The following is a 12,551-nucleotide window of genomic DNA, read 5'->3' as shown; positions in this document are numbered from 1 at the left end:
ATGTCAAAAAACAGCATGTGTGTTACTGTTACATGAGAACCTATCTGTTCTGTAAGCCTTCACCCGAAGTACAATAAAATATTTAAAAGAAAAAAAAAAAAAAGAGTTGCTCTGAAACAGAGCAGGATGGGAACTGTGCTTTGTTCTCTGTGCCTAAGACCTGTATTTGACTCTTGCCTATTCTTAGTATAAAAAAGGCCATTCAGTTCCCTCCTTTAAGCCAATGAAAAAGAAATGTTAAAAGTATAATTTGATACATGTTTCTTATGCTTCTTTCCTATGTCCTTATCTCTCTTCTTACATCTTTGGGCCAGAACTTTCTCAATTAGGTTCTCCAGGTTAAGGAGGTTCTAGGACCAAACTGGTCCCCTTGGTATGTTCTTAAAAAAACAAACCAACAAACAAACTCATAAACAAAACCTATTGCTGTCAAGTAGATTCCAACTCAGAGTGACCCTATAAGACAGGAGAATTGCCCCATAGGTTCCCAAGGCTGTAAATCTTTATGGAAGCAGACTGCCACATCTTAGTCCTGCAGAGCTGGCTGGTGGATTTGAACTGCTGACCTTTCAGTTAGCAGTTGAGTGCTTACCCACTATGCCACCAGGGCTCCCTTGAAATGTTCTAGATCAAGGCAGTTTGCAAATTCATAACTACATATGCACAGTCTCCTGGGAGATGGCCTTGTATTACCCGACCCTGGCCATCTGGAGATAAATAATGCCTTTAACTCTGTACCTGCATCATTAACTTTTCTTGTTGCTTTTGTACCTTACATGGGTATGTTAAGTTTTCACTGGACTTACCATTATAAAAAAGTGCTCCCCATCCTGTTACAACAACACCTTCGCCTGGTAGAAAAATCTGCGAGGCTTCAGGCAGACAAACTCGATGTACGTTGTTATTAAATAAAACTTCTTCAGTGAGCAATATAACTGCAACATCATCATGAGGTTCACCCGGGATGTAGTCTTCATGAATAATTATTTTCTGAACATAATGTTGCATGTAGGGAGGGCTTACTCTAATGCCAAAGCTGACTGTATAATTTTTCGGATTTTTGGTCCTTAAAGAAACAAAAAATCATGTCCTTTGTCTTTATTTCAAAATAATAGAAATATGTTCTGCATCTACTGTACTCTTTTCGTGACACTAATATTTATTTGCTCTATAAGCTATTAGAAATGATATAATCTAATTTTTAAATTCAGTTTTAAAAAATCTTGTGTGAGACTCTACACCATAAACTATGTGAAACAATGGGGATACAGAGATGAAAATAGCCTTTGCCTTCAAGGAGCTTAATGTCTAAATGCAAAAATGGACATATGAGCAGTTATAATAATTGCTTAAATGGTTGTATATATAAAGTCTAGTTGGACCACAAAACAGGAGGATTTAAATCTGTATGTGTGAGGGAATGGAAGATTTCTCAGGGAAATCGTGATGGAATCGTATTTGCCTTAGAGATGAGCAGAGGAGAGAGACATTCCAGGCTGATAAAACAACTGTGTGGGGAGTGGGAGGTATAAAACAAGATAATGTGTTCTAGCAACTACCAGTAGTTTTGGATGTCTGGAGTATAAAGTTTAAGAGTAGAATAATGAGAGATAAGAATCGTGTGTAAACTGAAACTGCCTCAGGGCCTGTGGTCACTCTAGCCTTAGGTGAGATAGTAAACTTACTTTTGAAAGCAGTGAGCTGCAGTAACCAGGTATCTGTCACTGATCAAAGATGCCCCACAATAGTGTTTGCCATTCATTTTGAGACTTGCTTGCCATGGCCATTCTCCTTCCTGAGCACTGGAGCCTCCCTTGACTCTGTCATATATAGCCGACATCCTTGCTTGTCTCCCACAACCTGTGGAAAAGATCAGGATTGTTCCAATGAGAATAAATAAACCATATCTGTTGCTGTCAAGTCAACTCCGACTCATAGTGACCCTATAGGACGGAGTAGAACTGCCCCATAGGGTTTCCAAGGAGCTGCTGGTGGATTCGAACTGCTGACTTTTTGGTTAGCAGCCACAGCTCTTAATCACTGGGCCACCAGTGCACCCCAATGAGAATAGGAAGGTTATATATATTTGATTACAAAGCAGAGAGTGAGCGAAGATGTCCTCGTATGGTCCTATCTGGCAATGTCTTACACTGACGGGAACAGAATATAGGCTGTACAGAAATCACTAGCAGCCCCTCAGTTGCCTCTACGCAGTATACTATCTCCAAGACATCTTGGCGCTTGGAGAATTCTTATGCTGTAACATGCAGATAAAGTAATGCCAGTCTCCCTAGGTTTGAATTCTGGCCCCATCATTTACAATCTGTATAAATTTGGGCAAATTATTTCACTTCTTTCTGCTTTCGTTTCTCCATCTCTAAAATGGGATAATAATAGTATGTATCTGTAGGATTGTCGTGAGGACTAAATGAGTTATTATATATAAAGCACTTTGGACTTCTCTGGCCAAGAATATCAAATCTTGGCAATTATCACGTGTTTTAGATCATCTCATACACTTAATTAGAAAGTATCTGAACTTACGGTTGTTGATAATCTTTTCAGCATTGACCTTACTGATTTCTGAAATAGAACAAAAAGACCATGGTAAATTGACCCCAGGGCCAATGGAGTAAGACAGTAGATCCAGCAGAGCAAGAATTCCAGAAATAATTCAGCGTCCCAGGAGAAAGTGCCAACAGAAAGGAAAGAACGTTGGTTTACTGGGATTGTTCTTCTACTACCTGTGAATATGTGAAATGGAAATACCATTTTGATAGTTGCACGTGACAAACTTCTATTTTATTTAATTGGAATTGCATTCTACATCATTCAAAGTGGAAAACTGTCAGTATCTTTCCACAGAAGATCAGGAAGCTCCCCCAGGTGAACCTGATTCCTGTCAGTACACAAAAATAATTCTAAAAATGTGACCTGACTTACAATGGCAGACCCAATGCTGTTTTTGAAAGTTGGAGGAGATTATGAAAAGAATAGCAAGACACATCATTACTTATAAGAACTAAGTCTTAACATCTCGTTAGAATGAGAAGCAGATTTTTTTTTCCCCAGAACCAATTTCAAGATAATGGCATTATTGTTATTTGAAAGTGTTTTTAAAAAACGGAGAATACAAATAATTACTCTGATGTAAAATAATGACTCATTCAATGAATAAAATATACATTTTGAGGATCAGTTTTGTGCTTGGTGTTTGTGATATGTGTTAGGGATAAAAAGATGAAAATAATATTGCTCCCATCTAGTACATTAGCTTACCTACGAGCCTAAGAGAATTAGGATCTGTAGTCACAGATTCTGAATGGTTCCTCAGCATCTGACCTAAGATGCTTTCAATTCTTCTTGTATTTTCCTTCATTGATCTGGAAGCCTTGAATACCAGCCATATCTGAGCTGTCACACTATTGTTATCAGGACTAGGAAAAACAAACAAAGTTTTCATATGTTGCTAAAAAATAGCATGTTCTTTCTCATTCCCTGATCTTTTATATCTTGGCTTCTTCTCTTTCGTGGGCGTGTGTATACCTTCCTTTTCGATTAAGCATGCAGCTATATAGTTCAATTTAGAGGACAAGGAGCTCTAAAAATCTGAAAAATAGGAAAGGGCTGAGGCACAGGTGGAGGTATCACTAAGACCTGGGATCATTTATTCATGCATCCATCAATCATTTATTGAACAATGGCTATAAGAAAGCACCTGGGCTAGGAGCTGTTGGGTGATACAAAGGAGACTAAGATACAGTTCCTACCCTCAAGGAATTTTCAGGCTAGTAGGGAACATAAGGCATGTTTACAAATAATTATAATAAAGGCAGAAGTGATAAGATATTGATCTTATCTGCACATATGCAGAGGGCAGATAAATCATTTTTTATTGAAAGGATCAGAGAAATTCTCCTGGAAGAGGTGTCATTCATACTGGACTTTAAAGTATGAGGAAAGTTTCATCAAGCAGTGTAAGGAGAACAGTGCTCCAGAAAAACCGGATGCCAATGATACTAATTTGCATTTATCTGGCACCTGCTATATTCATGGAACTTTTAAAAAAAATAATATTATCACATTTAGTCTCCACAATAACTCTACAGCAATCGGTATCATTATCTTCACTTTATAAACAAGGAAAGGGTGAGGCTCTGAGAGGTTACATAATGTACTCAAGATTATGCAACTACTGGTAGTGGTTAAAGAGCTTGGCTGCTTAACAGAAGGTCAGCAGTTTGAATCCACTAGATGCTCCTTGGAAATCCTATGGGGCAGTTTTACTCTGTCCTATAGGGTTGCTATGAGTTGGAATCCACTCAGTGGCAATGGGTTTGGTTTTTATTGTACTTCCTGAAAGGCACAAACCGTTAAGTGCTCGACAACTAGCAGAAAGTTTGGAGGTTCAAACCCACCCAGAGGCACCTTGGAAGACAGGCCTAATGAGCTGCTGCTAAAAGATCACAGCCTGAAAACCCTACAGAACACTCCTACTCTACACACACGGGGGCACCGTGAGTCAGAATGGACTCAACGGCAATTAACAACAAGATAGGATTCAGATTCACTACAGCTGACTTCATAACCTGGGTACTTTGAACAATGCACTCTGTCTCCCTATGCCTAATCATCCAGTGACTACATTGCCCAGAAAATTGGGCTCAGGTGAAAGAGGACCTTAATGCTAGCTAAGGAGTGACAGCAGCAAGAAGTTATTCAGTAAAACTGTGCTTGAGAAAGATTATTCTGACTGTGGCATTCAGGGTAGAATTGTTTGGAATTGGAAAAGACGTGGGCAGCCCCAAAGGCTGGCCAGTGGACATATAGGAATTGTCAAGCAGATCTCAGTCGAGTGTCTAAAGTGGCATTATTATGCTTTGGGTGTCCCTAAAGGATGCCCGAAGGAGCCCTGGTGGTGCAGTGGTTAAAATGCTCAGCCATTAACCAAAAGTTCCACAGTTCAAACCCACCAGCCACTCCGTGGGATAAAGATGTGGCAGTCTGATTCCGTAGATTTACAGCCTTGGAAGCCCTACGGGGCAGTTCTACTCTGTCCTATAGGATTGCTATGAGTAAGAATCGACTTGACAGCACACAACAACAGCAAGGGATGTACAACCTTTTGGCATATAATTCAATAACCATACCTAAGAGGCCCTCAGCTGACACAAGTTTGATTACTATAGCAGGATGTATGAAAGTAAAAACCTCTGTCCTGTGGTCTCTCCCTAATGTCCTCTGGACCAGACCTACCTATAGATACTGGAATTACATGAATAGGAAAACAAAACAGAAGTTTTCTGGTGGTTACAGTCACCTCTGAGATGTACTTGGGCCCTTCGATTTTAGTCTTCTATTTCTTTCCAATACTACAGTAGACCTTCAAGGTTAATGCCAGTTGGGACCTTGATTCATGCTGCAATTGCAGGAGTCCCATGAGTCCCAGGAGCAAGGAAAGAAGTATGGACACATAGTCTGGTGGCGTGGATAGAGGCAAAAATAATAATTGTCTTCATTTGAAATGTGTTTACAATTCATAAATGATCTCACACCCATTATTGTCTTTGACCCTGAGTACATTGCTATGAGGGAGGCAAAACCAGTTGCCATCGAGTCAGTTCTGATTCATGGTGACCCATTTGTGTCAGAGTAGAACTGTGCTCCATAGAGTTTTCAATGGATGACTTTTTTTAAAGTAAATTGTCAGGCCTTTCTTCTGAGGTGCCTCTGGGAAGACTTGAACTTCCAATCTTTCCATTAGCTGCCAAGCACATTAACCATTTGCATCATTTAGAGACTTCATGAGGGAGGCGGAGTAGGTGTTATTATCAGTATTTCATAAATGGGAGAACAGACTCAAAAAGATACAGTGACTCTTCCAAGGTTCTAGGGCTAGTAAGTGGCAGAGGTTGGACTTGGGTCTAACTCTATTTCTAGGACTCCCTATGTTATTCCATACTTCTCCACCCCCATGTTTTGGGGGACATAGCATAGTTACTTTACTTCTCCTTATGGAGAATGCACCCACACCTCGCTTATCGACATGGTTAGGTTCCAAAGACCAGGTCACTATGCGAAAATTGAAGTTATTTGCAAATGGATGATGACCACATCATATCACAAAATGGAGGATAACTATACCATTACATAACTGCCAAATTATATCATTACCTAACTGCCAAACCTCTGAGAATCATGGCCCAGCAAAACTGACACATAACCTAAACCATCACAGCCAGCATAACTCTCTACACAGCATTCATTACTGCTATACGTGTCATTAATGTGCAAAATAGTCAGATAGTAGATTTTTTACTATTGTTGTAAATGCAAAATGTTGGATAATGAGAGAGCTGATAAGTGAGGAATAGGTGTAGAAGGTATTCCTCGTGTAGATATGCTGTCCTCTGGTCTATAAGAACTCTAGGAACAGTTCCACAAAGTATTTAGCTCACTTGCAAGTAGAAAGACAGAAGAAAATAGGGTCTATATTTACGTTACTTCTAAATAAAAATGTTATAAATATTAAACATTGGTCTAATGTTTGCAGACATAAAAACTTAAGAAAGAGCTGGGGTCTGGGGACCATGGTTTTGGGGACATCTAGGTCAATCGGCATAACAAAGTTTATTAAGAAAATGTTCTACATCCCACTTTGGTGAGCAGCCACCTAAGAAATATCAATTGGTCTCAACCCACTTGGAGCAAAGGAGAAAGAAGAACACCAACGACACAGGGAAAATATTAGTCCACAAGACAAAAGAGCCATGGAAACCAGAGACTCCATCAGCCTGAGACCAGAAGAACTAGATGGTGCCTGGCTACCACCAATGACTGCTCTGACAGGGAACACAACAGACAGTCCTTGACAGAGCAGGAGAAAAGCGTGCAGCAGTACCCAAATTCATGTAAAAAGACCAGACTTAATGGTCTGATACTGGAGGAACCCCCAAAGTCATGGCCCTGGATGCTCTGTTAACCCAGAACTAAAACCATTCCCGAAGCCCACTCTTCAGACAAAGATTAGACTGGATTATAAAACATAAAATAATACTAGTGAAGAGTGTGCTTCTTAGTTCAAGCAGATACATGAGACCAAATGGGCGACCCCTGTCCAGAGGCAAGATGAGACAGCAGGAAGGGACAGGAGCTGGTTAGAGGGACACGGGAAACCCAGGGTGGAAAGGAGGAGTGTGCTGTCACATAATAGGGATTTCAACTAGTGTCACATAACAATATGTGCATAAATTTTTGTATGAGAAATTAACTTCAGCTGTCAACTTTCACCTAAAGCACAATTAAAAAAATAAAGTTTTATAGTAAATTAAAAAAAAACTTAAGAAACTACAGGGAAAAATCATCTGAATTTAAAAATTAGTGCATTCTCAGTTAAGCTAATAGACTCAACTGTATAGCCCCAGTCTGATCTTTAGTTTTATATTGAATAATTAGGCTTTTGAGATAATGCTGAATATTAGCCCTGAGCCCTGGGAGTGCAGTGGTTAAGTGCTCAGCTGCTAATCAAATAATATTAGTGACTTATTGGATAATGGCTGTAACATATTAATAGACTCTTTTTACAGTATGTAAGGTGGGTTGATCACTTTTTTGAATGTTAGTGTTAGTTACTTACACCAATCTGATGACCTGAGAATTGACATATTGTCTGTAAATGTTAGAATTGTGAAACGCTTCCGTCATCTGTTACAAAAGAACAGAGTCAAACATGTAATTCCAGTAATATATTTAAATTTCAGAAAATTTACAATGAAACAAATATAGGAAAATGCCAACTTACCTTAGTCTCAAGAATTTTGCTAAGACGATTAGTTTCTTGTGATGTCTCCCTTTCATAATTGCTATTATATGGGATATCCATCACTTTAAAACTACCTTGATAATAGTAGGTCCTGTCTTCTATGAGATAAAGAAATAATACAAAAATTGTTTAAGTAGAGTGAGCTTCAAATCCATATATATCTACACAGTTAATACCAACTAGTAAGTATTGTTCTCATATTAGATATTAATAAACCCTTATGTATCCTGCTGGTACAGTTGATTAGACAACATGGACTTGTGGAGAGTGTTGATAGTACCAATAATGGAACAGGTATATATCAGATAAAGGTTAGAAAGAAGAATAACGTCTTGATTGATACAGATAGGACTATATGCTGTAAATGAAACTTTGTCTAGAGTAATCAATTGCCAGACTATGTATAAAAATGATTACCATTTATTAAGTATCAATTATGTGAATTCCTCATAAAGACTCCATGAAGTATCTCATTTTTCAGAGAAAATGAGTCTCAGAGAGAGTCAGTAATTAATTAAATAAATTAAAGTCTCAGAGAGATTCAGTAATTAATTTAATTTATTTAATTACTGAATCTCTCTGAGACTCAATTTCTCCTGCAAAATGGGATACTTCATGGAGTCTTTATGAAGAATTCACATAGTAGATACAGAGTAAACAGTAACTATTTTTTGAGTGTTTGTTATATGTCAGACACTTATAAAGTCTCTACCATATTCATAGGTATGTACATATTGATCTCTTTTCTGAAGAGATAAGATGTATCATATATCAAATAACTTAGTATTTGTAAAAATTTAGGAAGGGACTGGGTGTGGGCTTTGAAGTTGGACAGATGGAGTTTTGACTCTTGGCTCTTCTTTGTAGCTATATGAAAAAAGTCATGCACTATTTCTGTTGAACTTATTTTGACCTGTAGAATGGCCAAAGCAAAAAAATGCAGATGTGCTATAGATTAGATTTTTCTAGTCTCCCAGCTGAGGGAATCTGATGAAGGTAAACTGGGGTGAAGAAGGCAGACAATCAAGAATCTCTATATCATAATTCAGAGAGTCTGCAAATTAAGGAACTTTCCTTGGGGCCAACTCAGCTTTCTAAGTGTTAAAAACTGCAGGTAAATGTACCCTAGAGTTAAAGAAAATAAGAGACTTGATAAGACAGTGTTTGAGAAAATAAACCAAACTATAAGCTACAACTCGCTTGGTCTATGACCTCCTCCTAGATCCACTTCCCACAGTATTTTTAGAAAACATCTGACCCAAACCAAGAAGAATAAATAATAATTACAAAGGATCCAGTAGGAAAATTGTGTATAGATACTGGAGGAAAAAAAAATCCCAAATGGGGAAAGAATATAAACAAAAATCAGAGAGAAATTATCAAGAGAACAGAGGAAGCATTTAAACAAATACTTCCCCATAGTCTTAAAACTATTGTAGACAAAAGAGCGCAACAATAGTTCAGTGAAGAAGAAAAGTAAGTTACAGAATTTAGTAAAGAAACTGAAGAGATAAATAAAACTATCACAGATAAAAGTCACATTGGACAACAGATATAGATTGAAAACTTTGTGACTTGGAGAAAACAAGCAAAATAAAATGCAAAATGAAAATAATATAAAATTATTATTGAGGGAATAGCAACATGGGAGGCAAAGCAAACTACAAACGCATAACTGATTTTCCTGAAAAAAGAACTGAACAAAAGAATTTGAATCTGTAGCTTAAAAGGCCCATTGTGTTCCAAGAATAACTGATGCAAGATGAACACAAAACTAAGACAGACTAGATGTGGTAAATCCAATGAATAAAATATCCTATGAGTATTCAAGCAGGAAAAAATAATGACAAAATAATTTATATTTATATTTACAAATGAGGAAAGATGAGACTCTTCTTTTTAGCAATACTAAATGCCAAAAGACAGTGGACAAAATTCACAAAGTATTAAGGAAAAGATAATGTAAACCAATAATTTTTTTTGCCTAATCAAGTGGTCTGACAAATAAAAGTCACAGAAAGACGTTCTAATGCATGCCAAATCCCCAGAATTACAGCAGCTTAAAACCTTAAAAGAACGACTTCAAGAATACACATAATCAACCTGGATATTAATCAAAATAAATAACTCAAGAATTTAGAAAATTCAGTTAAAGATGATGGATTTAACAAATATATTTAAATATGTTTCTTTCCCCTACCTCATACCGTAAAATTACAGTAAACCTTTTTGTTTTTTGTTTTAAAGAAGTGAACCCATAGGACAATGATAATGACAGAGGAGATAATAACAACATTATGGAAGCTGGAGGCAGGTAGGTGAATGTTAACTGACCTAACAGACTTAAGAAACCTGAACCCTAAGGTAGAAGTGGAGAAAGTAAATATGTATGCTCTTTTACACTAAATAACACCAAATGGCTCCAGGCACCTCTAGAAGTAGGGGTGGAAATGGGAATAGAACCAGGAATATTGGTTGAAATAGATATATCCCAGTGTCTTTCCCAACTACTAAGGTTTGTAGATCAAGGAGACAAAGACAGAGTTGAGAGTAGGTGTACCATACTCAAAATTTATATGCTGGTCTTTTTCACCAACTTAACTCCAGAAAACTAACAACCAGGATTATATCAGTACAAAACAATGAAAGTTTTTTCCCCTTCTGGAAATTCTGACCAATCAAGAGAAATACCTAAACAAACTTGTAATTTGTGTTCTCTCAGCAAAACAGCAGGACCCCCATCACAGAGAATTCCAGTAGGCTCATTGATCCCCAATCTTATATATTAGCAGACTAAAAATAAACATGTATTTGAGAAAATTGTCTAATATGAAATGCTGAACTCAAAACAAACAGAAAAATCACCTTGGAGAAAAACAGACCATTCAGGCAAATAAAACAAACAATATAATTAGATTCAGAGAAGATTTTGTAAAAAATAAGAACAAAATGTTATATAAAGGAACATTTAGATAATAAAAAAAGTTCTTAGAAATTAAGTATATAATAGCATACATAAATATTTCAATAGAAGGGTTACAAAACAAATTTGAGAAAATCACCAAGAAAAATTAAAGTTTGGAAAATAGAAAGAAAAAATATTAAAAATTAGAAGACACATTCAGGAGACCCAATATCCAAATAACAGGAGCTCTAGAAAGAGAGTACAGAGGAAAGGAAATAATCTAAGAAAATTCCCCGGGTCTGAAGTATCTGGGTTTCCAGACTGAAAAAATCCACTAAATGCCAGTCCTATATTCAGTCACATTACCAGGAAATTTCAAAATACTAAGGACAAAGAGAAAAATCCAACAAGGTTTCAGAAGATGGGAGGTAAGGGGGTAAGAGAAGTTCACTCAGAAAGTATAGAATCGATCAGAGTTCCGGCAAAATGGCGCTCTAGGCAGAAGCACCAAGCCATCCCTCCACAGCAAAGATCCGAAAAACTAAGCCGAACAGAGAATACAACAATTCTGAAACCCTAAAACATCAAATGAAGAGATACAGAACTCAGCCAAGCACCAAATGGAGTGAGAAAACTGACAGAGAATGGAGAATGAGGAGAGATTCATGCAGAGGTCCCCTACCAGCTAAAACAGCACAGATCCACCATCTTGGACTCCTATCGGAGACCAGCAAACAGGGGGTACGAGAAAGCAGCCTCACAGAGCGTCCAGCGGGAGACAAAACAACCGGTAATTTGCAAAGTGCACTTTCCCACCCCCCACCCCTCTTCGCCCCGGCTCGGCTTCCTCTGCTTCCCGCGGACACGGTCTCTTGACCGGGAAGCGCCGGCTGCTTGGATTCCACACACCCGAGCGGGCAGCTCTCTGGGTGCCATTTGTTGGCTGCTGGTGTTGCTTTTCTCCGCTTCTTTTGATTTCTTCCTTGCCTATCTCCATCTCCCCCTCCTTTCGTTCGAGTGTCTCCCTCTGTGCGCCATCTTTGCTTCTTCCTGAGCGGCTGCAGAGTGCTGGAAATTTGTGATATACGCTTTCCCACTCTCTACCCTTCTTCTCCCACACTCAGCCCCCTCTGCTTCCCATGGACACAGTCTCTTGTCCAGAAACACCAGCCCGCACTAGCTGGCTCTCTGAGTGCCATTTGTTGGCTGCTGGTGTTGCTTTTTTTTTTCTTTCTTCTGCTTCTTTTGGTTTCTTGCTTGCCTCTCACTGCCTCCCCCTCCTTTTGCTTGAGTGCCTGGCTCCGTGCGCCATCTTTGCTTCCTCCTGAGGGGCTGCGGAGCTCGATTTGAGTGTGGAGCTGCTTCCCGGTCTGGGCTACTGTGCTGGTGGGATCCCGGGGCTTTTGCTCGTTTGTTCATTTTGAATAGTTTGTTTGTTTTCTTTTCCTTTTCTTGAGTTGGGAGCCCTTTCTGGCCAGGCGGAACTGCATGGCAAGGAGACTCCCCTTCAGCTTCCACAGACATGCAGAGGGATCCCTGATGGCATTTCTTTCTTTGGTGGGTTTTTTTTTTTTCTGTTTTTTTTGGGGGGGTCTTTCTTGTTCTTTTTTTTTTTTAATTTGTTTTGTTTTCTTTTCTCTCTTTTTCCCTTTTTGTCTTTCTTCTTTGCTCAGTTTCTCATCTCTCTATATCTTCCTTCTCTTTCTGATCCCTGAATACCAGAAGTTGTATACATCTACGCCTTCTAGCCAGGCTCTACTGAAACACCTGAGAGCGACTTCCCCAGACCTCATACCTGCACCGGTGGGATCCCTGGGAACTTTG

General features: G+C 38.6%; 1 protein-coding gene across 1 annotated transcript in view; it reads right to left on the bottom strand.

Moving 5' to 3' along the window:
- LOC101353074 (transmembrane protease serine 11B-like protein) overlaps window positions 1–12,551 on the bottom strand; it is a 25,352-nt gene that overhangs the window by 9,621 nt on the left and 3,180 nt on the right. Inside the window, exons 4-9 of the mRNA XM_004383366.2 lie at window positions 7,802–7,920; window positions 7,637–7,704; window positions 3,280–3,437; window positions 2,545–2,583; window positions 1,686–1,860; window positions 807–1,066 (exon numbers count right to left, since the gene is read on the bottom strand). Coding sequence (XP_004383423.1) covers window positions 807–1,066; window positions 1,686–1,860; window positions 2,545–2,583; window positions 3,280–3,437; window positions 7,637–7,704; window positions 7,802–7,920 — 819 coding nt within the window. The remainder of the gene's footprint in view (window positions 1–806; window positions 1,067–1,685; window positions 1,861–2,544; window positions 2,584–3,279; window positions 3,438–7,636; window positions 7,705–7,801; window positions 7,921–12,551) is intronic.

Source organism: Trichechus manatus, unplaced genomic scaffold (assembly GCF_000243295.1).
Source record: "Trichechus manatus latirostris isolate Lorelei unplaced genomic scaffold, TriManLat1.0 scaffold00108, whole genome shotgun sequence".
Taxonomy (NCBI): Eukaryota; Metazoa; Chordata; class Mammalia; order Sirenia; family Trichechidae; genus Trichechus; species Trichechus manatus.
This window is presented reverse-complemented; position numbering and strand designations above follow the sequence as displayed.